The 26,135-nt window shown below is 37.2% G+C and overlaps 1 protein-coding gene across 3 annotated transcripts in view; it reads left to right on the top strand.

Moving 5' to 3' along the window:
- PKN2 (protein kinase N2) overlaps positions 1–26,135 on the top strand; it is a 53,286-nt gene that overhangs the window by 14,616 nt on the left and 12,535 nt on the right. For all 3 annotated transcript variants that reach the window (XM_035332663.1, XM_035332665.1, XM_035332664.1), the window contains exons 2-7: positions 9,517–9,817; positions 17,637–17,788; positions 20,889–21,006; positions 22,692–22,837; positions 22,933–23,146; positions 25,792–25,977. In XM_035332663.1, coding sequence (XP_035188554.1) covers positions 9,517–9,817; positions 17,637–17,788; positions 20,889–21,006; positions 22,692–22,837; positions 22,933–23,146; positions 25,792–25,977 — 1,117 coding nt within the window. The remainder of the gene's footprint in view (positions 1–9,516; positions 9,818–17,636; positions 17,789–20,888; positions 21,007–22,691; positions 22,838–22,932; positions 23,147–25,791; positions 25,978–26,135) is intronic.

The raw sequence follows: 26,135 nt of genomic DNA, 5'->3' as shown, positions 1-26,135 counted from the left end.
CGCTAAAAATAGCTCTGCTAAAATATAGAGAAGTTAAATGGACTAACCTATCAGTTGTCTGTGCTGGAAGCTAGAATTGCCAGAAACAAAGATATTTTTTTTTTCCAGTCAGAGTTACCAGTGTCCTGACGTTTGTATGTGTTACTGAGAAATTCCTGTTTAGTAGCTGAGGATTTCTTTTATATCATTTCAGTGACAAAATTTTTAACCTGCACTGAAAGTACAGAGACGTCCCAAATTGTACTGACTTGTGTTTGTAGTAAGGCATGATAGCATTCTTCTCCAGCAGTTTAGTTGGAACGTGGAACACTTTTATGTACTGCATCTTACAAGACATGGTAACAGCTGATACTGTGATTTGTGGATGGACAGAATGGTCAATCTGCTGAATTATCTTAGCTAGCTAATAATACATTTTAATTAAATAATAGCTACAATTATTTAATTCATTTTTACCATAATACAAGAAAACCACCTTACAAGTGGGACTAGGCCTGCTTGTCATTAAGTACTAATAACTGGGGGGGTTGATTTATTATTGTTATTTTTTTTTTGGCTTTTATACTGTGCTATTTTGATATTTCTGCTCAGTGATTGAAACTTCACAAGTAGAAATTTAAGCATACGTGTTTATCTTAGTGCTAACATTACAGCCGCCAAAAATGGGTGGTTGCAATGGTAACTTTGCCTTAAGGTGAGTATATGCTTTGGATGCGTGCCCGAGTGTATAACCTTTGTACAGCGTACATTGTATTTGAGGAGGAGTTACCAAAGTCATAAGGCATGATTATGACTCAAGTCTATTAACTGACCTTTTTACCTTTCAAAATCTCTTCCACCAAGTAAAATATATCCTGTAGCTTGTATTATATAGTATTACTATTTTTTCTTAACATCTTGACCTATATATAATGTTACTCTGCTCTGAATGTTAGACAAAATTAGATAAATATTTTCTATGAAACATCAATAAGAGTATTTATATTGGGGTAAAGTAAAACAATTATGCTAACTTTCTGTAGCAGCAGGAATGCTTTATCCTAGGTGTTTATTTCAACACCTACTTCAACAGATACTTGACTATAGTTACTGCTTGTTTGGGGAATGGGGAGAGTGGTTGTCTTCTGTGGACAGGTTACTATCTCCTGTATTACATGTACTTAGAGGCAAATGTATTTTAGAAGTCCATATTGTATATATTCAATAAATTCCAGGTCATTAGGATGAAGATGTTTATATATATATATATATATATATATACATGATAGAGAAAATTACAGATGATCCCATGAAGAAAGCAATGAATCCCTGTTTATCTGAGTGTTTTTTTTTTAAAAAAAGTAACCCTCTTTCAGTGCTTACTTTTACTATTAGTTTTAAAATGAAAAAAATATCTTTTCAAACTAGCCTCTCTGTCACACACAGAGATACTGATTTCTTTGCCATTTACCAGTCTTCACTTTATTTGTGAAATAGAAATTAAGATATTTTTACCATATTCTGTCAGAAAAGAAGATTATATTTTTCAGTTTAAATTTGGTAAATGCAAGATCAAGTTTGTGCATGGAATTCATTTGTTGTCTATAGGTGATATGACATGCATGTAAGCCCATTTTGCTTCCCAGTCCAGTATGCTAAATATCTAGCTGTAGTTCAGAATCTGTGACTAAGGGACTTCTTTTCGTCTTAAAATGCATGTGCTTCTTTGAACTTGCTTCTCTTTCATTTATCAAACTGTCATTTAATCCACCTGTTTTTCCTCATCTCTTAAACCAGACTGTGCATTTATTGAATTATCAATACATGCTATTATAATGTTACAGGAATTAGATGAAAAATCATTATTTCAGTGTTTTTACTGAATGCATCTGTGCGAGGCTGCATTTGAGGGGGAATTACTTCGGTCTCCTGGGCACAATTCTATGATACATCATTATTGGAGATACTTCCAGCATACAATATGGCATTAACAGTTCAGAAAGTCATTTTCCCTTTATCTTGAAAGATCTAGTTTATATTTTGGCATTTAATAGAGCTTCTAGTACTGCGTGTGGTCTGTTTGAAACCATATTAATTATGCTAAATGTAATTTTCCTCTGAATGTGTTCAGCTTCTTTGTCTTGTTATGCTGACTCAGTTACAGTAGCACCCCTGATACCATCAGTGTTTCACATGCACCTAAAACTGAGGAGCTAAATTAAAATTAAGACAGCAAGGTCCCATAACAGAATAGAGGAACGACATTAGTACAGGCTTAATTTCAGAACATGACCTTGTCCCTGGACACACGTAATGAAAGCTGTGACAGCAGGCTGTATTCATTGTATCCAAAGTTTGTGCTGTTTCTGCCCTCCATCTGACAGTAGGCTCGGTAAGGTTCGGTTCCACTCTGCTGTGCTCCGCTGGCACTTCTTTGTTGGGAGCTGCAAGTTACAGACAGAATTTGGGAAGCTGCTGCAGTATCTGCACCTTGCCCGTTGCCAGAATATACAGTCATGTTTCTTGGACAGTGTGGCCATCTGCTGATTTCAGATTCAGGTGCTCAGTGTTCGTGGTGTGCCAGAGCCTTTGTCAAGTCCTCATTATTGTGAGGAAGGAAGCTGGGGGTGGTTCTTTTAATGTCCTTTCTTTGCAAGCCTTCTTGCAGGTCCTTCTAGTGTAAAGCCTCCGGGAGCTGCTGCAGTGAGAAGCAGCTGAAGGCAATGTTTCTTAAAACACTTCCTTCCCCTGCCACAGAAAGGAAGCTCTCTTCTGCTGCTTGCTGTGATTGCCGTTGGCATGGCGCTGGCACAACTTCCAGCTCTGCAGGCGAACCTTTTAGGAAGTGTACTTCTTGAGTCAGTAAGCTTTGGCCTAGTTGGGCATCGCGTGTGGCTGGAAGCCTAGGTGGTGGTGAGGAACCCTGCACAAACAATTGCTGAGTGTTTAGTTTTGCTTTTGTTTTGGAAGGTTTTTTTAGACATAGAAGGGGAGGAAAAAATACCACTTGAGAAAGTAGCTTTGGGAACACCAGCAGTTGTATTTTGTCCTCCCAGTGTAGTGTTCACATGGTGAACAACAACATAGGGAATTCTAATACCTGTTTGGGTGTGATGCTGGGGCTGAGGCAGGACTGTCGGTGCAAGATGAGGCTGTTGGCTGCAGCCCTGCTGCTGCCACGCTTCCCTACTGGATGTTCATGGGGGCAACATGGGAGAGGGGCAGACAGGACCCCACTGATCAAGGGCTGTAGGTTGAACATCCCTATTTGAACAAACAGATTTCATACATATTGCATCTCTGATAGGTGCAGCCAGGCCCTTGCTGAATGCACCAAAGAATTGAACCCCATTTAATGAGTGTCCTACTTGAATTTATCCATGTGTAATGCAATGCACTGCAGTTATTTGTACCTTAAGCAGCCTCTTGTTACAAAGAAGAGAGCTGTGACTTGGATTAAATTTAAATCCTGATTTGCGACATATTAGCACAGCAAACTAATGCCAAAATCTATTAAGCCTTCAAAGTTTTTTTGTTCTTGACGTTGGGTGAGTGCTGAGATCTTGACCACAATCACATTTGCTTCTGGGCAGGAGGAAATAGTCCATGTAGTTCCAGTAATCCACACAAGCCGTCACATCTGGTTTTCTGAATGACTTCGGGGGGAGGAGGGAGGGAGGACAAGGTTTGCAATTGATTAACATTGTTCTTAAAATCAAAGACTACTGTAGTTTCAGAAACTACTCTTGGAGGGCTTCAGGGACCTTTGGCAGTTGGTTCAGAAAAACAATTCCAACCCCACCCCCAAAAAAAAGATTATTCAGAAAATTGTGCTAAGAGACCTAATAGTTCCAAATCTGTATTTTCAGCTCCTCAAAATGAAATGAAAAATGAATAAACATTTAGTCTTCCTGGATTATGGTAACTTTAAATTATACATGAGATTATTTTCATCTTTGTCTACTTGAAATGAATATGCTTGCATTAAACAACCAAACATTTTTGACTGTACTTGTCAAACAGGATTTCTTATTCTTTCAACAGACTGTAATAGACAAGAAAATGGTACCTATAATTCAAAGGTATATAGAAATGAATGGTAATACTTTTAGGAAAAATGTACTCAGTTTTACTGTGAGTTCTGACATGGCTTTTTTTTCCTGAAGGCAGACTGAGTGCATGTTAGTAGCAAGTCAACGTGAAGTGTAAATAATATTGTGCATAAGTACCCAGCAGGTGTTAAGCATGCTGTAGTTTAAGGCTCTGCTTAAGTTTCTGTAAGAATTCCTGCCAGAACTCAGCAACCTGAATTCTTACCCTGTCCGATATTCTCTCAAGTGAACACTGGATCACCCAGTGCCACTGTACGGTGCTGTTAGAAGCAAGTCTTGGGCAGTTATTAATGTCCAGGATTTTAGGGTTATTTCTTCCTAAGTTGTACAATTTGAGGATCTCCTTTTAAATTGGAAGTCGTTCAGTTTATCAGACAATCCGTTTCAGTTGCATATATTCACCTTCACGGTAATTTCTTCTGTTCAGCAGTATCAAGTTCCATCATTGAGACAAATTCAGTTTGTCAAGGCACTTGCCTCATCTGTTACTTGGTGCAGAGTTGACCTGAGGAAATGTGCAGGGACGTGATGGATTTTCATAAACAACGTTGCTGGTGTCTCTCACTGCATCAGCCAGAACAGACTTTGTGTATTAGTAGAAGACATGCCCAGACCACTACCCAGTATTTTCAGCAGCTATACTTAAAACATTTCCCAGGAGTACAGAAAGCTGACGTCTAGCATTTGTCTGTGCAAGTAGCTGGTCTTTGAGCCAGCAATCAAAGTGAGGTTGAGTCGTTAGACCATTGCAATAGGACAGCTACATATGTGGTTTCCTCGTCTGTTTCTCTCACACACACTTCCTCTTTTTGAAGCACTAATATCTAATTTGTGGTTCTTGATAGTTTATTGCATTAAACATAGCTTCAGTTTCATTACACGCCGAAATATTTCAGAAATCTCCAGTCTGGCTCTTACGCATGTATTTTCCCACTGCGAAGTATGCCTCGCTGCCTGTAACTGCGTCCCCTGCAGCAGCACGGGAGCAGGTTGTTGGGAGCAGCACGGAGCGCCGGCTGCCCTTCCTGCTGCTGGCGCAAAGCAGTGGTCCTGGGCAGGTGGTGCAGCACCGGGGGGAAGGATGCCGTGCTGTCAGGGGTGCGCTCCTGGGACCACACAGGGGGGAATGGCTGCTCCCTTCTAACCAGCAGTCAGGGAATGACCAGAAGTCCAGAAAGGAAACTGAGCATCAAAAACTGGCTGCCCATTCTTTTGTCTTAGAGCAGGTCCCACTGCTTTAAAAATCTAACCTTGATAGGCCAGCAGGAGTGGTTTATTCATTACTTGCTTCTTAAGATAGGAAATGCTCTGATGTTTCACGTTAAGTGATTCTGGGAGGGAGAGTAAAGGAAGTAGCCGTACAAAAAACGTTGACGGCTTCTTGGTGTAGAAAATGTGAATGACTTTTTTTTTCTGTCTTTGCACCCCTGCCTGCTTGAACAGTGCAAAGGAAAGGAACTGGTTCCCACCTCCAGCTGATCTTTCTTTCCAATTAGTGAATTTTCAGGCGGAGAGCGCAGAACAGCTGTCTTCTGAAAGATGTGAGGCTCAGCTGGGAGGGAGTTTATCCACATTGGGAGAAATAATTTTTCTTAAAAAAAAAAAAAAAAAAAAAAAAAAAAAACTCTAACAGGAGGCTTTTGTAACAGGTTAACTCAGGTACCATCAAATAAAACTGGAATATCTTGTGTTTTAAGTAATTTCTCAGTTTAGTAGAGTTTTCACCTGGGGGGTTGGGCAGATGCCTCTCTCAAAGGAAAAAAAAATTACTGCTCTTTCTCAACTCTGAGACGTTCTGCCCAGTGGTGTCCATCTTGGCATCAGCTCCATTTTGAGATGGAGCACTGCTGAGGGTGCTCATCCCTCTGGCACAAGGTCCTGTCTCCAGCCCTCGTTGCACCTCAGCAGCAAAACATGTCAGAGCAGCAGCTGAGTGACTTTACTTGCAGAACACCCTCTTGCTCTGTTCATGGTGTTGCTGAGTCCGTGCTTTCCTCCTCTGAAGCCTGTTTGCTTCCCAGTGACCTTTGTGCCCAGTGAGATGTCTAGATAAGTAGGTGACAGGATGCTTTCAGTTCAGAAGTGCTATTAGCTCAGGATGACGAGACAGTATCATCCATGGCTTTGCTTGGGGTTTTCTTGTAGTAGCTCTAAAAAGTTGATGGTCTTGTAGCATAGCAGGCTTGTTGGACTTGGCATAAAACACTGCATCCCGAGGCACTGGCAGCCATGTGGTGGTGGTGTCTGTGGATATGTATACAGAGAGATAAGCAATATTATATATGTGTATGTATAAATACTTAGTTCCTTATAAAATTTTGTAACAACATTGAAATAGATAGCCTCTGTTCATAAAGCATGTTGAAAGTTGGTGCTATGGGGTCAGCTCAAATGCGCAGAGGACGTTACCTGCTACCTGTGTCAGCATCCGTGCTGCTGCTGTCTCAGAAGCAGGCTAAAGCTTCTGTGTCCTGAAACTCCAAGTCTAGGAACAGAAGGTGTGCTGAGACTGCTCAAACTGAGGAAAACTTTACTTTAGGTACTAGAGATCTGGAACGTAAATTACTACTGAATGTGAATATTGAATTGAAGACTTGTTGGAGACACTAAGCATCTGGAACAGGGGCTGCATAAACCTCTTCACTGAAGAGCATAACCTCCTTTTAACAGGTGGGATGTTGGGCCAAGGAGGGATTAAAAACCTGCCCTGTAACAAAATATCTTATTGTTCGATAGATAAACAATTAACTCGAGTCACTTTGGGAAACCCTAGTCTAGAATATTTCTGAATTATTTATATTTTAATTACATTGTTCTGTTTGAGAAGTGCACGTTCTTGGCATATTCTTAGCATACTTTAGGTGCTATTATGGAAAAAAGGTTTTTTGTTTTGTCTTGCATTTACCTTTCTGCCTGTGAGCTTTGAAAAGTGGGATATCATGCTTTGAATGTGGTAAGATGATAAGTTTATATCTAGGATTCTTGCAGAGCAAGTGTAAATGGTCATGACTTAAAAATGCAGTTTTCGTATTTGCAAACAGTTTTGATTTGGGTTCGTAAAGGCTAAATAGTGGTATGCTAATCTTCAAGCTCTTTTTTTTGTTTGTTTATTTTACATCCCTAAGTTTTTATCTCTTAGAGCAAACAGGGAAATCAGAGTTAGTAATCTAATTTGGACGTACTCATTTAAACACCGACATATTATGTAACAATTCCTATTACGCATCTATTTTCAGTTTCAGTTGTTTCTCAACATGCACCATTCAACGTGTGGTTGTTGGTTTTCTTTGTGATTTGATGCGAAGCCTTATACGAGTTGCTAATTGCTATTGATTATTCTTTAAAAAAAAAAAAAATCTTTATATGCCTATATGGAAGCAATGTCACGTATTTCCCAGTACAACTATTAATAGGCTCTCTACATATGCATAATAAATTATTTATTTAAATCTGCACTAACAAAAGTGTACTTGCAGGAATCACGAGTGCCCTTTAAATATATATTTGCATGATTTTTTTCCTTTTGCATGTCTCACTCGGTTTGTCATCTCTAAATTGCTTGTTTGTTGTCTCTTTCACAAACAGACAAATCCCATGGCAAGGTGGTGATTCCAACTATTTTTAATAGTTAAGAATCTTTCAATTACTAACTTTGTATTAAAAGTGACAGCTGTAGATGGAAATGTCTTAATAACAGGGGTCTAAAGATGAGTTAGTAAGCTTTTATAACTATACTTAGAGATTAGTAGATTGGATCTTACTTACAGAAGGCATTATCAGTGGAATGTTCGCAGATTTATAGATTTTGACCAGCAATATCTGTTGACATGCATGGCCCAGGCAGAACCTTCTTGACCCACATTTCCCTAGATTCTTACAAAAGCAAACCCCGAAGTACATAACACAAAGCTGCAGGGAATTCTTTATGGTTGTTAGTCATAGAACCAGAACCTCAGAGCTTTCCCACTTTTCATTTTTTGAAATGAATATATCAGTACTTGAAGCCACAGAATACCATTCTGACTGTTTATCAATGTACAAATGTGACTTTTATAATGGCTTTTATAAATATTTCATAATTATTCATGTGGGGTTTATTTGTTTGGGATGGGATGGTTTTTGTTTGTTTTTTTGAAGAAAGATGTGCATGTCTGTAGTCTGAGCCTAAAAAAATACAAATAGCTGTAAACTATATCTAGAGGTAATGCGCTCTGACCTTATTACAGTTTATTAGACTGATGCTGTTCTTTCTGAATTCCTTTCCAAATGGTGGTATTTTGAGCAGCAAATAGTGATGACAAATAATTTACCCCAAAACTTAAAAAATTCTAATCATCCCTTCAGATATCTCACCGTCTGGCCAAGTATCTAGGCAATTTCTTTATCATGTCTAGGAAAATCTACTAGAATTTTGGTCTTTTGGTTAGTGAGCTTGCAGATCAGGCCACACATATGCTAAGTGCATCCTGAATCGACAGTGGATCACATTCTGAGTTCAGGAGAGAGACACGTTGGTCGTCACTCGCTTAACTAGCTTTCGCTATGACTGTGGGTGGGACCTAGTGTCTGCTTGTTGAACAGGGTCGTTGTAGAAGACGACACAGGAAGAATTATTACGTGTTGTTGTCTTGGTGTAGGTTCTATAACCATGCTCTTCGTACTTGTGAGGCACAAGCATGACCTCCAGCGGTACCGGGCATTTCATTCCCTGTTCCCTTATTACAGCAACTCCTACTCATCACTGGATTTATTATTATTGTTATTATTTCAGCCTAGTTTTCCTGCACAAAGAAAAGAAAATATTTTTTTGATGATTGTTTTTAAGTGAAAGGCTTTATTTGAGTGTGTAAAGAAAAAAGCTAGCAAGCTTACTTTCAAGTAACATCTTGATACATCTTTATTGTCTATAAAGATGCCAGTTGCCAGTACTTAAACATGTGTAAGCATCATGAAAGGTTTTCTTCCTTTTTCCTTTTTTACTAAAGAAATATATTCTAATGAATGTATAGAAATTCATCGTAGTTAATAATTGTTAGAATTTAGTCTTAATTCCTATATCCATTTGCTCTATTAAAGCACACAATTAAATCTAGAAAATTACAAATGTGAGTCATTAGCTCTGAGGCATATAAATGCCAGGCAGGCAGCCATGACAAATCCAGAAGTATTTAAATCTCTTGCTGTTAAAAATAAGCACACTAAATTTAAAATAAATCTGTTGTAAAACATAACTCCAGTTAACATGTAATGTCTTCTGATAATGTTGCTTTAGGGCAACATGAATGTAGACCCATGGTCAATAAATGGTCTGAACAAAGTGAGCATTTAATATACAGAGGCCAAAAGTCTTGTCACTTCAATTTTTCAGCATGTGTTATCAAGTAACCATATTTTCTGGTAGTTATATTAATGTTTTTCTTTCTAGGGGGATGCCAAAAGTCTTCTAGTCTCTGAGAATCTAAGCACTGGCCAAAAGTTGGACTTTTCAGATACAATGGTACAGCAGAAGCTGGATGAAATAAAGGACCAAATCAAGCGGGAAATAAGGAAGGAACTTAAAATCAAAGAGGGAGCTGAGAACCTCAGGAAGGTCACAACGGATAAAAAGAACTTGGCATATGTGGACAACATTTTGAAAAAATCAAATAAGAAGTTAGAAGACTTGCATCATAAGTTACAGGAGTTAAATGCACACATTGTTGTAACGGATCCAGAAGATGTTACAGGTACCGTACGTTATAGTGAAATTGGTTTTTCTTAGCTTAGATCAACTGTAGCCCATTTCACTTGAAAAAGTTCCTTTGGGAATAAGCAAATCTGTAGGTGGAGAGTTCGTTCACCAATGTATGCTTATTTATTTTGACTCACACAGAAATGTCTAGTCTCTGAATTTTAAATTGTTTTTTTGGGGAGCAGTGTTCACAGACTATCTGATGGTGTTCTAAAGACTAACTTAACATGTGCTAGTTCTTCATTTTGGTTATTACCATATTAAAGTATTTTCTGAATCTTTGTAGTAGTTTCTAGTAGCTTTTCATTATGTAATAGTAAGGTTTGGTATGAAATAACCACAGTGGGGTTGCCATTTTTCAAATATTTTGCAATTGGTTAAATTAGTATTTTCTGTGGCTTGATGATGAGCTGAGATTAATTTTGAATAGACTTTTTTTACAATACCAGTCCAAGATGGAATGTTTTAAAAGTAAACAGTCCTTTTCCAGTTTTACAGAATGACTTAGGAGGTGTTGCCAGCCTGGTGATTTCACATTACACAGACTCTTCTTGACAAAGACTTAATAAATATACACATGCCATACACATGCCATTGAAGGTGTTTGTAAAGTGAATGCCAAGCCTTAAGAAGCTTGGGCAATAGTGTAAAAAGACTGTGTGATCACTATTTTTGAAGTAAGCTTGGTTAAAGTGAGAATTTAGGAAAGTATTGGCACATAGTATCAGGAATTCATAGTATCTGGCCCTGTGACATGCTACAGAAGTGTTGAAGTGTCTATGGTAGACTTGCACAGTGTTCTCTGCAGTTGTTGCTTTTGAGGTTTGAGAGAGACAATTTAGGGGGAATGGAACTAGCGAGGCAGAGTAGTTGCTGCAGCATGAGATAGGAATCCAGATAACATGCTTCATAGGTAGCCATGTGTTTTTTTTGTTTGTTTGTTTGAAGTTGGCATGAAGCATTCTTTCATATTGGCTAAGGTTTATGAAAGTCATCTTTGGTGTTGAGAGTAGTGGGGTTTTTAAAGGAACAGGGAGAAGAAAGAAAATTGGATGCAATTTCTGTAGAAACAAATATAAAAATCTGTATGTGTGAAGTTACTGTAGCAGTGAACCTTGAAAAGCAGATGGCACAAGATGATGGCACATTGGAGCGCCCCTTCCAGTGCAGCATTTTAAAACTTGCCCCAGTGAGTTAATCAGCAATGTTGTCTGTGCGCATGGCTCAGGAAATACAATAGACCCTAAGAAAGCACTTAGTTCTAAAGAGATTGAGATCTTTGGGTGCAAATAAATAATTAAACAATGCTGTTTGGAGCCACAGTACATGGCTGAAAAAGACGGTAGTGCCCATTGCTTTTGGGAAAACAGCAGCAGCCAGGCTCGGCCAGCCTTCTGCTCAACAACCAGAGACTTCATGAAGGGCTTATGGAAGAGATCAAAGCTGATAATCTTATGTGCTTCTAAGTGCTTTTGATGCGTACTAAGCCCCTTAATGCTATGTTTTAACTTTTATTCTGTTCAAAGCATTGTTGGCAGATAGCCTTTACAACCTTAATAATTAAAATGTGCCCTGAGAAAAGTGCATTATTTCTTTACTACTTCAATTATTGCAGGTTACAAATTTATTAAAAAGAAACTTAAAACTTTGTGGAGATCTTTACATTAATTATTTAGTATCAGATCAGGTATTCCTATATAAGACCCATTTTAATACAATATACTTTACAACCTACTTTAAAAATACATATACATCTTTTTTTAGATCAATGATCTAAAACCTCTGAAGTAGAAATGATTGAGCTTTTGTGTGTTGTTTGCTTTATAATTTAATTGCCTGTCTCCTTCCTCATTCATGGTCACTAACTCATGCGGGAGGTGTGCTATCGATAAACATTTGGTCTAATTTCAAACTAATGGCTGCATGTCATCTAGGTGATATTCTGATTTTAATACTGAAGTCCTAGTTTTGACTTGAGCTATTAGTGAGATAAGCCCTGGCAAAATAAGGTTGGTAGCATAAGATTTATAATACAGATGCAGTGTTGGCTTAAGTATAAAATATTTATATAATATTCAACAAATACGTAGAGAGATGGCCCTAAACATCCCTGTCATCTGACAGTACAGCTCTGCGGAGAGGTCACAGCTCTCTGTCTGGTAATTCTTGCTTTTGCTCCAGAGTGATATAGTGAATTTAATAACCGTTTATTGCTGAATATGTGAGCTTCCCAAGTATAAGTGAGTTATTTCCAGAGGTTAGTTCTATTCTAAGTTACAGCTTTTCACTTTAGCTCGTATTTGACCTTTTTCTGATTCAGTTAAAATGGTTCTTAAAAGATAAGGATGTATATGGGAAACTTTTAGACTGTGCAAAGCATAAATACTGAAAATAAGGTAAAATGTGTTCAAGAACTGTGGGAGTCAAGGCTTGTATTCTCTTTATGTAGTTACGCTTCTGTGTGTGTGTGTGGCCCTAGGTTTTCCTAGTCTTCGGCAGTATGTTACGTAGGTTATGGAGGGCTCTAAGTAGCGAGGTCAGGACTGAGATCCAATGAGAAGTAACAGTGAGAATGTCTGTAAGATGATGATCCTTCTGACCTGTCAGGCCTGACCTTTGAAGATTCTTGGACTGTTTCTGTTGTTTCATTGAAAATTCATAGTAGCAGCTTGGAAAAGTCATTTATTCTTTTCCAGTTCCAGTATTTGAAAAGTGGGTGTGAACATATGTTTGTGAAGTGCTCCAGATTTAGAGCTGGGAAGTGTCAGACAAGCTATTGTGACTCTTACTGTTGCTTATGGTATCAGGCATCGGCCTACGTTACTTTTTTTTTAACGAACCACTAATTTGTAGTGCAGCTATTTTGTAATCAGTACAGTGTAATCAACGTGTGTTAAAACCATTAAATGTAATCTTAATGAATCTGCTGTAGAAAAATGTGTTAATATCAGCCCATTTCAAATAAGTTAAGATATTTTGGTGGTAGCTTGCCTAGAATTGAAAGCTTCCTATGTCCTAATGCCATAGGAAATTATTTTCACAACTACTTTTTGTTTAAAGTTTAATACCAATTCAAGTGTAGTATGCCAAAAAAAAAGCTATATTACTGAATGTGAGGATAGACTTGGCAGCTGATGTATGATTCAGAAACAACTATGACCATAATGTAGGCTTACTTTCCATTATGGGGTTGTTGGTAAATCTAGATTTGTTTTAGAAGCGAGTCTTTGTACCCAGGCCTGTCCTTATCATGCCGTGCATTAGTCATACTAGGATGCAGGGCTTCAGAATTTGTAGGTCAGCACTTAAAAGGGAAGCAGAGCGCAGCAATAACAGAGTAGGACAAGCCTAGTGACCACTACTACTGAATATCTGAGACTTATTTGAATATATTACATGGGGATGATTACTTCACTCTTAGACATGAAGATTTCATATCTTGAAAATGTACTTCTACAGAGTAGCACGGATTAAATTGATACTCTTTTCATGTGTCTAAAATGTAGCAGTAGAGACTGGGCTTTTTAATATGATTCAATGAGGTATAAGGTTGAACTAGCTAACCTGCAGTATGTCCCTGGTTTTATTAGGCATATAGTTGATACGCAAGTTATATAACATATATACACATATAAGTATAATATATCTACAAATTTATGTAGATATGTAAAAATTGAGAAATGAATTTGGTCCGTAGAACTAAAGTAAAGGGAGGTGAGATGATAAAGAAAGCTTTGAGAGAATTGAGGAGACTGGATAGAACATGCATAATGTGAAATCAAAAAGACTGAAGTTCGCTCTTCTTCCATTCTCCTATCTCTTAAACTGTCCATAGCATATTTGGCTGAAGAGGTAGGTCACAAAGAAAATACATTCTCAGGTTGAAGAATATGAGTAGGTGACAGAAGAGAGACTACTTTTTTTTAACCAAAAAGTCCATATAAAAGACTAGTTCTTGAAAATTGATGGGGTAGCAAGCAAGTTGGTCAGGTTAGTGACTTTTTTATACAGAAGATGCTACCTACAATGCTGATATCCATAGGAATGTCAAGGTAACTCCTGGGAACCTTAATGTGGAAATTCAGTTTGACTTTAGCAGTTTTCAGGAGTTCAGTGCTAGATGTTCTTTGTGTGTACACCATCTTGGACTTACAGACAGCTTAGTTCAAGTGTTGTTGTAACCATCTGCCTCCTTGAGACATGCCTGATGAAGATGCCTTTTTTTTGGTGGTTTGCTTGTTTCTTTGTTTTTCCCTAGCAATGCCTGAATGTACATCACAGGTATTTCTGTTGGTTAAGACATTACAATTAAAAGTCCTCAAATAAATTAAAATTAACTATTTACCAACTTGCTGCTGGTTGAATAGCGTAGCAGTGTGGTAACCAAAACTCAGACAGTTACACGGGATCCTAGATTTCACACTGATCTTGTCAAATAAAAATCATATACCTACCATGTGGGGAAGAGTCCCTAGAGTAATGAGAAGCAGTCTAGAAAAAATAGAGCTGTCACTACTCTAATAAATATAGTTTAGACGGGAATGTTGGTAAAAGGCAATTTAGAAGCAAGGAGTGTATGCTGGTAAGCGTTATGCAAAGACTCAGTCAAACTGAAGAGGTTTTCAGAAGAGCAAGATAAACATTTCAAGCTGAGAACTGCCATTATCCTGATGCTGTCCAGACACTTAAAAAAAAAAAATCCATTAAGCATCACTTTTAAGTTAAGTCTTATGAGTATATTTTCATGAAAACAGGATATCACAGGTACTGGGGAAGCAGCATCACTGCTCTTCCAGCAGCCTGGATGTGTGTTACCAGGCTACAAAAAAAACATTAGTGCTAAGCAACAATATTCATAGCTGATCAGCAAAAGTAACCTAGTTATATGAAATGAAGTCTAGTTCACTTGAAATACATGTTACTTAATATTCACAGTGTCAAGAAGAAAATGCCTAGGGGCACTAATCCATAGCCCAGCAAAGCTGTTACTGTTTTATACAAAGTTGGACTTGAATGTCACATCCAAAGTGACTAGTCTTGTACTGTCCTTATTGCCCAGCAAACTTGGCAAACTAAAGAATCTGTCATTTTCCCCAGTCCCTACATACCTGCTAGAGTGAAGTATCAATTTGGTGTAAGTACTTAGCTCTTGTTCAACTTGAAGCATGTACATAAAATCCCATTGCTTGCACTTAACCTGGATGGATGTATTGCTTGTTTGTATTAGGACGATGACTAAATGTCTCCAGATGAGATTCAAGACCCTCTGTACGGTGCTTTACACAAATAGATAATCACTTCGGTATGGCTGGTTATCTCTTACAACCTAAGTAGACATACAAATAGAGGGAAACAGATGGAGCTTGTAGTGCTGCTGCTAAGATTGTCAACACTTTCCATAATAGGACCAGTTAGACTGGCTGACTTAAACTTTAATCTGAATTCAGCCTCAGGCTGTTTATTGTAATGGGGTCGGGGAGGTGGAGGGGGGGGAGAGGAGGAGTCACTTGGAAGCCATTTCTGAAAAATTATAGTAAACAAATATACAAATTTATATATTTGTAAATAAACCATATTTTTCCATATTCAGGAGTTTGGCAAGCAGCTATTATGTCTGCAAGTGTGTTTAAAAAAATGCAGAAAAATTTCCTTTGCTGGTTACTAACAAAATATTCAGTAGCTCCATTTAAAGTAAATGGTAGAGGGGAATTTAGGTCCACAAGTGCAGACCCACTCTTTAGATGACCCAGGTAAGTGACGTGGTTAGACCTTCATGGTGCAGACAGGCAAAGGGAGATAATAACAGCTGCATGGGCAGCCTGAATCGTGGTATCTCTAATTAGTGCTTGACTTGCAACTGGGTGTTGTTTTAATGCAAAGGAAGAGGGCTGGTTTGCATCTTTAAAAGCTCTGAAAACAGACTTCAGGAGCACCACAATCTTCCACATGCATCATCAGAGGACTGGGATCTTTAAGTGGCAGAGGCCTGCATCATAAATCTGAAGTTGGTAAATATTCATTTACACAATTAATCTACTTTATAAGGAGACCTGACACTGTGACTTTCAAGTTCCATGTTTGTTTTAATTTTGAATAGATTATTAGGCGAGGATTAGTTAAATGTAAAGACACAAATGGGGGAAAAGTGTGTTGCTAATCTTTGTTTTATTAATGACACATTTAAGCTAAATCTGTGCAAGTGTAGTGTTTCACAAACCAAGCCAAAACGCAGAGGAGAGGAAAAATGAGAAAACAGATGCAGAATAGAACAGGCGGGTGTTTTTTTAAAACATCTGGTGTTTTCTGTACTACCTTTAAGTAGTGAGGGTGCAGTAAGAGTCTTAAAGTAGCTTGAACTAAAGAGTGAATTAACAGCAGAGGAAATTAAAAGTTCTCCTTACATGAAATCAGTGTTCAGCCTCGTCAAAGACTGCAATTTAAAAGAAGGAAATTACATGGCAAACTTGAAAGTAAAACGTATTCAATCTCAAAAATTAGTTATTAGAAGCTTTTGTAGAAGAAATATGAAATGGCAGATAAGACACCCCCATCCCCCTGATAACTCACCGTTAATAATTTGTAAGTTACTGGTGCAATGCCTGTGTTTTCTAATAACTGAGGATTTCAGGAACTTGATCCATCATCCTACTTTTAATTCAAAGAAAAATAATTAAAATTTAAAAGGACCATACTGTTGATGTGAGATAAATATTATCTTCCAGGAGACCAACTCATGTCCTTTGTCTGTAGAGAAAGTATTCTCTCAATTGTGAGGGTAAAAGAAATCAACAACAAAAAAAACATTATTGCAGTTGGACATAATTTATCCTCTTTTACAAAAAGTTTGAAGGAGATGCCATTGGGGCTGTTCGGAAAGATAATCAGCTATAGCTAAAAGGCTGGTTTTGTTAGAAATGACAGAATAGTTAACCACTAGGAAACAGTCCAGTGACCACGTGTTCTCGGTTCATTAACAGTTCATGATGCGAAAGCTGAAATGTGAACCAGTGATTAATAGACTTTTCTGGAGGAGGATAGCAAAGTTAAGGATTTTGAGTATGCAATTTGATTGATTGAAAACTAGCATGCATTCTGTTTAATTAATCCAGCAAGATGGAGATCTAAACATGGGGATAGTCTCAAACAAAAAAAAAAACTCTTCTTCCCGCAGATCATAGCCATTCAATTAACTGCCTGTATATCCAATTACCCCATGATCTGGTTAGGATTGCAGAGCAAAAATCGTTCAGTCCTATGTCTGCATTTTTTAAGGAAAAGAAAATACATTATTCTTAATTCTGTCGTAAGCTGTCTGCAGTGGTGCTAGCCGAAATAATGCATTCAAATCAATGAGGAAATGAATCTTTATTTAGGCCGTGTTTACTGGTACTGAATATCATTGTCTAAGTTAGTTTGTTATATATTTCAAATCAAGAGTGTAAGAAAGCTTAATGATAAACCAAATTTTTATGTGACTTGAGCCATGGCAGAAATAAATGTGTCAAGGAAGAGCAGACCTCGCAGCCATCCTGCCTGCATTACTGCTGCCGGAAGTGATTCAAGGGAATTGGGACGGGTGTGGGAGTCGCTCTGCCTTCGCCAGGCTTTTCATGCTAAGGCGCATTTGCAAAGTAGCTCAGGACAGGACGGTCAGTCTTAAGCGTGATGTTCCAGCTTTGTTTAATCTATAACTTAATAGAATAGATACGCTTTTGTTGTTGGTTTTTTTTTTGTTTGTTTGTTTTGAGCAGTGGTGGTGGTTGTTTTACTTTTTCTCCTTGCTGCACACACTACATATTGCATTTAATTCACAGATTGTCCTAGGACTCCTGATACTCCAAATAGCGATCCTCGTTTTTCTACTAACAACAGATTGATGGCCTTAAAGAAGCAATTGGATATAGAACTGAAGGTAAAACAGGGAGCAGAAAATATGATACAGATGTACTCAAATGGCTCTTCAAAGGTAAGGCTTTGGAATGCTTAAGGAACATGAAAATAATTGTGGATTTTCATATTGCTATGGTGTGAACATCCGATGTATAAAGTGTATGCAGTCTTGGTGTTTTGGGGTTGGTTTATTCTTTGTTGTTAAGTAGCACTGTAAAGTCTGCTACAAATTGTTATACTGTTTTTGTTGTCCTTTGATACCCACTCAGGATGCTTGTTAAATGTGGTTGTTTTATCAATTTGTCCACATGCAGTTCAACTTAAGTAATAAATCCGGCTTACTAAATTTAGTACATCTAGTAATCTTTGATCATGTGTGATTTACAAAGCAGAAAAGCTTGGTATGACATGGAATGGTGGCTGATGCTTTTTCTAGCTCAACTAAAAAAAAAAATCCATTAATTTAAAGCTGTAATGTGCATGACAATTATATAAAAGGTGGCATTGCCAAATATACTTCTGAAATGGTCATCTAGCTTTAGTTGGCAGTAAAAAGACTTGTACCAAAAAATTATTGTAATAAGAGATGCATAATATTCAGATAGATTTGTTATAATCACCATTAGAACACAGATGCATAAAATAGTTTGTTAAAATACTTTTTCCCTCTCCCCCCTTTTTTTTTTTTTTAACAGAAGAGGGTATTCTAGAGGTAGTGTCTGACAGCATCACACTGAAACTATAAGAGTTCTCCAGGGGGCAGGGAAGTGTACAGGGAAGGGGCGTGCTAACACCTAAATGGGTCTGACTTGTTACACAGTCTGAACTAGGTAATAAAATTCATCAGACACTAAAAAAGTCCTTTAACACTGCTCTGAAAGACTAACCAAATGGGGGCAGGAGAGGGAGACTTATTTTCTGAGTATGAGGGAGTTCTCAAATGAGTAAAACTGTATGTGTGTCAGGGGGGTCCCTACTTACAGACCCTTCTGTCTTTGTTAGTTACTCATTACCTTTGCTTTCCATTTGCTTTTATTAGATCATTAGGGAGATGAAGTGCATCCCCAAACTAAGGGGGAAAAACAAACAAGGGTATAGCAAATAATACATTGTGGCTTGGTTAGCTATTTCTGTCCAGAAGATAGCAAATACAATTGAGATTTTTGAAGTTCTTAACTGACGGGCCCAACACGTAGCTGAGTCAGTGAACTTACTCAAAATAAATGTTTAATTGGAAGAGCAGGCATCTGGAAATTGTATTGCTACCATTTGTTAATTGATACTAACCAAAAAATATTGGCAAGGAACTTCATGTTTCTGAATGAATTTCTGCCAGGCACTGGCGGAGAAGCAGATGACTTTGTACCTGCCTGCTCTGTGACTTTACCCTTCAAAAACCACATACGCTGCTGTGCTCACTCCCCAAAAAATCATTTTAGACTAGATGGATCATAAGTACCATCAAGTTCATTCTGTCCCAGCAGCACTTCTGAGCCAGCTGGTATGCTGGTAGCCTTAGCTGAAAGTGACCTGTCACCTACTAGCCTGGGGCAGGTGGAAGAAATAATCTCGAGTGCACCTTATGACTAATGGCCTGGGAATGCTGTCCTTGCACTGCAGTCCCCAGCTCCTGGAAACCCTGGAGTCTGCATCCTCTGGGGCAGTGTACTTAACATCAGGTACGCTTAAAAATAATAATCAGCTGATCCAAATGGATCAAAAGACATACATGCATTATATCCCTAATAAGCCCTCAGTACATAACCTTATAACAGCCTGAAAAAACTTAACTAAACACTCAGGCTATAACATTAGACATCATTAGCAAGCTTTGATCAGACTAGGTAGAAGAGAGAAATTCTGGCTTGCTTTATGATTGAGGTATGTAATTAAAGTTCTTGATGGAATCTAGTACTTGCAATTGGTAAATGTTTACCAATTTAACAGGCACTGTCAGTTCTTCTGTCCAAAGAAGATGCCCTGAAATATTTTTATTCAGGCCCCAGTACTAAAAGAACTGCTAAGTATAACATCCATTCTGATGGCATGGATGGGATTTTCTTTCTCTTGTGTAAGGATATCTCTAAAATCCTAATTACCTCCATTTTACACATTGAAGTTCCCTCGAGCAAGCAAATCAATTTGAGTGACAGGATGTGGGAGGTGATCAAGTGCAGCAAGATGAAAAATAAGATAAAAATGAAGACAGAGACAAGAAATGCTTACAGAGTATGTGTGCATCGGAATGATGCACAAACAAGGCTTAAAACAGTATTCCAGAGTTCTTTGTAATCTGTTAGTTAGATCCTATACTCTGCTGTAGGCAGTGTTTATTTCAAAAGTTGATATTTGTATTTGAGAAGACATTGCTTTAAGAAATTCAGTGTACTGATTAAATAATTTGATAGCTAATACAGAATCCTCAACATAAGGACTCTAAAGGCCTAAATATGAAAGCTCGCAGAGTATTATTATGAAATATTGATTAATATTAAAACCTAAAAATGAGAGTTCTGATACTACCATATGCAGTGGTGCACAACTTCTTCTAATGCAGCCAAAGCTTCTTCCCATATATCTTGTGGTGTATGTACCCTGCAGAACATAGGGTAGTGTAAAAATATCAGAGTAAAATACATTAGGTACAAGGTCATAGTGGAGTTCTGTTAAGTTAAATTGTGAGCTAACTTCATATTTCTAATTTTGAGATTGAAATTCAACTCAAGTAAATTAGTACAGTGATTTTTGTATGGATTCAGTCTAGCAAATATGTCTGTTGGAAGAATTATTAGAAGTTCTCATCATCTTCACTGTACACTTGAGTCATCCTCCATAGCATGGAGGAGGTATTTTGCACTTAGTGTCATGTTCTTTCTTTAGAATCAGCTTACAAAATATTCATCTACGCACGTGGCGTTTCTAGATCGTGTCTCCTTTATTCAGCTTTAAACAGACACAGTCTCCATAGGAGCGGTTTGTAGTCTTTAATCAATCTGAAAATGTATCTGTCCTAACTTAATTTCCTCTAGTATCTTACCGTGGTTAGCTGAATTGGTCTGCTATACCTAATGAGCTACATAGACTTAGTTCCTATTCCCTAAGCATGTGGGTTTTAAAGCTTTTGATGGGTTTTGTTACATGAAGAGTTTACAGTTTTAACTTTTTTGTTTTAATAGGATCGAAAACTTCTTGCCACAGCTCAACAGATGCTCCAAGACAGCAAGACAAAAATAGAAGTTATAAGGATGCAGATTCTTCAGGCAGTTCAGACCAATGAATTGGCTTTTGATAATGGTGATGGAGTAGAGAAAAAATACGAATCTTGTTAATGTCAAATGCCACATAGATATGTACCCATATGCACACAGAGCTATGATAAATTTGTAGTGGGAAGGTTAGACAAACCTTGCATGAACCAAAAGTAATCAGAGACTAGGCATACCAGTGTTAGGATGCTAAATGCATCAGACTTGAAGCAAAATACCTTGAAGCTAAAGGACCAGAAATACAATTTCTCTTCATCTTCTTTATACCTTACACAATCCAGTCTTGCTTTGTGGTCTTCATTCTTGCTCTATGCATGTCTTCTTTTGTCTTGACAGTAACTAGCAATTTTATTTAAAGTTTATATAATCTTTTCACTGTCCTAAAAATAAATTCTAATACAGGTATAAAGCCTGTTATACTTGAATAGGTTGACCTTCCTTCTACTAGTAGGAATGCAGTTACAGGGCAACTTTTATGATCTTTATATTAGTATTTAGGCTTGACTGAGAAACAAATCATCACCTTCTCAAAAAATCTTTTTTTAAAAAGATGTCTGATTTGAAACAGGTATAATGCATTCAAAAATAGTTTTAAAATTGCTTATATTTATTTAAAAACAAAAGCAAACAAAAACTAACCTTGAGCTATAATAGCATGAGTATACTAAAAATTGTGGGCATATTGGTACATGTCTATGTTTTGAACTTCATTTGTATGCATCTCTGAGTACTGAAGTTGTATGATGATGCTTGTAATCAGGGCCTCAATGTGTCCTAGGTACTGAAATGCTTGTGTTTGTTTTGTTTTGTGGAGTTGGCTTTGTTTTGTTTGTTTTCACACTTAAAAGGCTTCTGGCTTTTGTAACACCCCATCTTAGTACATGGACTATGCTTGTCTTTTGTTCAAGAGGAAAACAAAAAAAAATCCTCAAAATGTATAGCCCCCTTTTTAATGCGGACTTGCAAGAAAATTAGCAGCATGAGCAGGGTAAAGTGTGCATCTATGAAGCTGTATATTGTTGTATCTGTATTATGTATTAAAGCTAGAAAGAGCTTTCTAATGCCTGTTCTAAGAACAGTAGGAACGCACAAAGTAAGGGATAGGAAACCTTTTCTATTTCTGTTTTTGAATCTCAACACCACTAAAAGTGGATATTTAAGTTCTTAACCCAAACTATTTGGGGAAGGCATTGTATGAAACTTTACATCCTCCCTGCTTGCACAACCAGATACCCTGAGATTTAGTGTGAAGCAAGAGAATTATCAGAAACTGGTGTGTGTGTGTGTGTGTGTATACATATATCAGGAATATATGTAGCTACAGAGTAGTGTGAAAGATAAATCCTCAGAACATGATTTGGAAATGTTTAAGTCTCACAACCTCTTTCTTGCCAGATGAATGATGTAAGGGAGGTTTGTCTTTATACAAAGGCATTTGTCCCATAACTCCCCTAATGACACCTTCTATGTCTTGCATCTTCTAGCAATTATCTTTCAAGGAGTAGTATTTGTTTTTTGGACTGAGGCCTGATTACTTCTTTATTTCTTCAAAATGGAGATGCTTAACATTTTACTGTTGCTTTTATGACATACTTTTACTCAGTCTACCAAATCTGCATTTTTTCCTCCTCTGTGTGCATGGGGGAGGGGTTAGTATACAGAAATTAAACAAGGGTGTGGTCTTCAATGAAGTTTGTTTCTATTTCTTTTCAGCAAAACCTGTAATAAGCCCTCTTGAACTCCGAATGGAAGAATTACGGCATCATTTTAGGATAGAATATGCTGTAGCAGAAGGTGCAAAAAATGTGATGAAATTACTTGGATCTGGGAAGGTTACCGACAGAAAGGCACTTTCAGAAGTAATTTATGTCATTCCAATTTCTGAAGAATTACTTTAAATGTTCTTTTGAGAAAGGAAAAAATATATATATTTTATTTTTTGTATTTTAAAAAGGCACAAGCAAGATTTAATGAATCAAGTCAGAAGTTGGACCTCTTAAAGTATTCACTGGAACAGAGATTGAATGAACTTCCTAAAAACCATCCCAAAAGCAGTATAATCATCGAGGAACTTTCATTGGTCTCTTCACCCACATTAAGTCCCCGTCAAAGCGTAATATCTACTCAAAACCAATACAGTACACTGTCCAAACCAGCAGCTTTAACAGGTATGATTTCTGGAGCTTTTTGTTTTTGTTAGATGGTTTACAGTAAGTCTTTAGTGCCAACTTTGATGCCTTTCTGGACATTCTTCATTGTTCTTTTTCTAGACTAAGGCATTTAGAATTTTCAAGCATCTATGAACCAAAAAATGCAGAAAAGTTTCTTAGATTTATTTGTTGACTGTTTTTTAATCCTGTTGGAAAAAAGTGAAGTTCTGCCCTTAAGTTAGGTCACTAGGGAATAATATTAATAGTGTTGACTATTTTTTTTTATCTTTAGATTATCAAGGACTTTTTAAAGTGGATAAGTATCATTATCCCCATTTTACAGATGGGAAAACTGTGGTGCAAAAGGGTTAAGTGACTTGTCCCTGGTCACTAGTATGGTACCTAGTGTGGCAGAGCTGGAAATAGGTACCATATTTCCTTCCACTCCCTGGATCACACTGGCTTCCTGGAAGGTGATTTAGGCTACCAGAAATTTAGGCTACCAGAAATTTAGGCTACCAGAAATCTCCCTCTTTGGTTTATAAATATAACTAACAAAAGTGCACAGGGCCATCAACCCCCCTGTTTTGGGGTAGATTTAATTTACTGCAAAGGAACATATTTATAAGATGTAACGCAGTTTTTCATAGTTGGGTTCACCTGGAATTGCCTTCATTAGAAGTTAACTATTTTAAAAGATGAAACATACTTTAACAAAGCTTTTAAATATTTACTTTCTGATGTTCTTAAAGAAAAGCAAATACTTTTGACCACTTTGAGAGTATGTTGGTTTACTAAACTTATTTAATAAGTGTTCACATAGGAATCATTTGTACAGGTAGTGTTTTGTTTTGTGTCCTAAAAAGTTGTATATGCAACTCTTACACCAACTGCCAACAGAGAAAGTTTGCTACAATCTCTATTTCAAATGCTACTCTCTTTACATGTGTATAATTGACATCAGAACTTAGTTCTGAAGTAAGGTTATATTTTAAAAGAAAAAAGAGGAACTCTTCTGCCAAGCTGAAACAATAATACAATGGAGGAAGTCTACCTGTCTTACATTTTGGTTCAGTAAGATGAGTAACAGAGGGTAAAAAAGATCAGAACTTCAGACAAGAGCCCTTGTGAAGATGCAGAGTGGTGAGATTCCATCAAAAAAAAGAAAATCCCCTCGGATGATCAGTAACCATGGGCACAAAGTATCATGCCTTTGTTTTAAAACAGCCTTTTAGTCTTTTCCTGTAATACAAAATTATAGTAACAAATAATTCCTCTTTAAAGAGGATCAACTGATACATATTAGGATGTATATTAGCACTTCCTAATAGGAAATATCAGAACAGAGCTACATGCTTATAAAGTTCTTAATGGTTTCACTTTCTTATTAGCTACACAAAGAGCCTTTGTATTGAACTGGATTTAAATGAAGAGTGTCTTTGTATTTTGTGTCTAACATTTTGTGAAAAATAGATCAATGCTACTGTCATACTTTTTAAAATGCCCTAACAGGACTTTCTGACATGTACCCACTCCTTTCACAAGATTATGACTTTTCTGTTTATTAAATTCTTAGGAAAATAAGAGTTTTGGAATGAAGTTTTCTTTTACCTTTTAACCTGTTTGGGGAGCCAATAGCATCTCTTTTGCTATGTCTTTGATTATATTATGTCCTCGTAGTATAACATTTAGAGCTGTGGCTTACGATTGTTAGTTCCTTACAAGATGGGATTTCTTCTCGAACTGCTTTGTCAGTGTCTGTTCTGTGGGCTTTAGTGCTGCCAGGCCATTTGCAGGTCAGGTCCGACTTAAAGGTCCGACTTAAGTTTCTGTTACAAAAGAGTACTTCTAAGTTTTGCAGTTAGGTACAGCTACCACAGAAGCTGTGTTACCCTAGGAGCCATGTTTCTAGATGACTATATGATGATGAACTGACTAATTTCACCATTTTTAATAGTCAACTTTGTTCCTGTTAGTGGTGTCGTAGTTGTACAGATGCTATCTTTACAGGATGAGGTAAGCCTACCATTCTTGAAACCCTCTGTTATGTTCAGATGCTTCTGTACTGCTGGAGGAAGATCTGTCAAATTAAAACTGAGCCTCTATACCTCATCTGTTTGAAAAAGTTGAAGAGTAGCTTCCTGTCTCAGCTTTTATAAAGCCAAATTCAGTCATGTTAGAACAATTCAATGATTGGAAACTACATACTAACTCCTATTTGACCTCAGTGTCAAGCAGGCAAATTTGATTTATTTGTCTTAAACAAATGCATAGTCACAGTAATCAATATGTACATTTTAATTATCTAAGTGATTTATCCAGTATTACATGGTTATGTAAGACTCATGGAAAAACTAATACTCTCCCATCAGCAAGGAGATCCATCACTTTAACTTCTCATTTTAAAAAATGACATTACTTACAACTTGAACCCAAGTCAGTTAGATTCCTAAGAGAAGTATTTCAGAGGCTAACATTATAGGACAAAAATTTATTTTGTGGCATTGTAGTTAACATAACATAATTGTAGATATTTCTGTTATACCTAGCAGGGGTTAGAATATGAGCTATTGCTATAAAATCAATCATTAGTCATTCACTTTGTGCACTTGAGCACAGGTTTGGTTTTGGTTTTTGACAAATTATTGTTTGCCTTGTTCTAGGTACCCTGGAAGTTAGGCTAATGGGTTGCCAAGACATTTTAGAAAATGTCCCTGGTCGATCAAAAGCCACCTCAATTACACTACCTGGTTGGAGTCCGAATGAAGCCAGATCATCTTTCATGAGCAGAACCAGTAAAAGTAAAAGTGGGAGTAGTAGAAACCTTCTGAAAACTGACGACTTGTCCAGTTCAGTATACTCTTACTTCTCATATTTTTATGCTTATCTTTTATTTACACTGTAATGTGCATCCTGTATCTTTAATTAAAAATACCAAGTTGTTTTGAGACTTTGAACATAGCTGTTTCTTCAGCTGTCATGTTGTGATGGATTAAAAAAAAAAAAA

This window comes from Oxyura jamaicensis, chromosome 8 (assembly GCF_011077185.1).
Source record: "Oxyura jamaicensis isolate SHBP4307 breed ruddy duck chromosome 8, BPBGC_Ojam_1.0, whole genome shotgun sequence".
Taxonomy (NCBI): domain Eukaryota; kingdom Metazoa; phylum Chordata; class Aves; order Anseriformes; family Anatidae; genus Oxyura; species Oxyura jamaicensis.
This window is presented reverse-complemented; position numbering and strand designations above follow the sequence as displayed.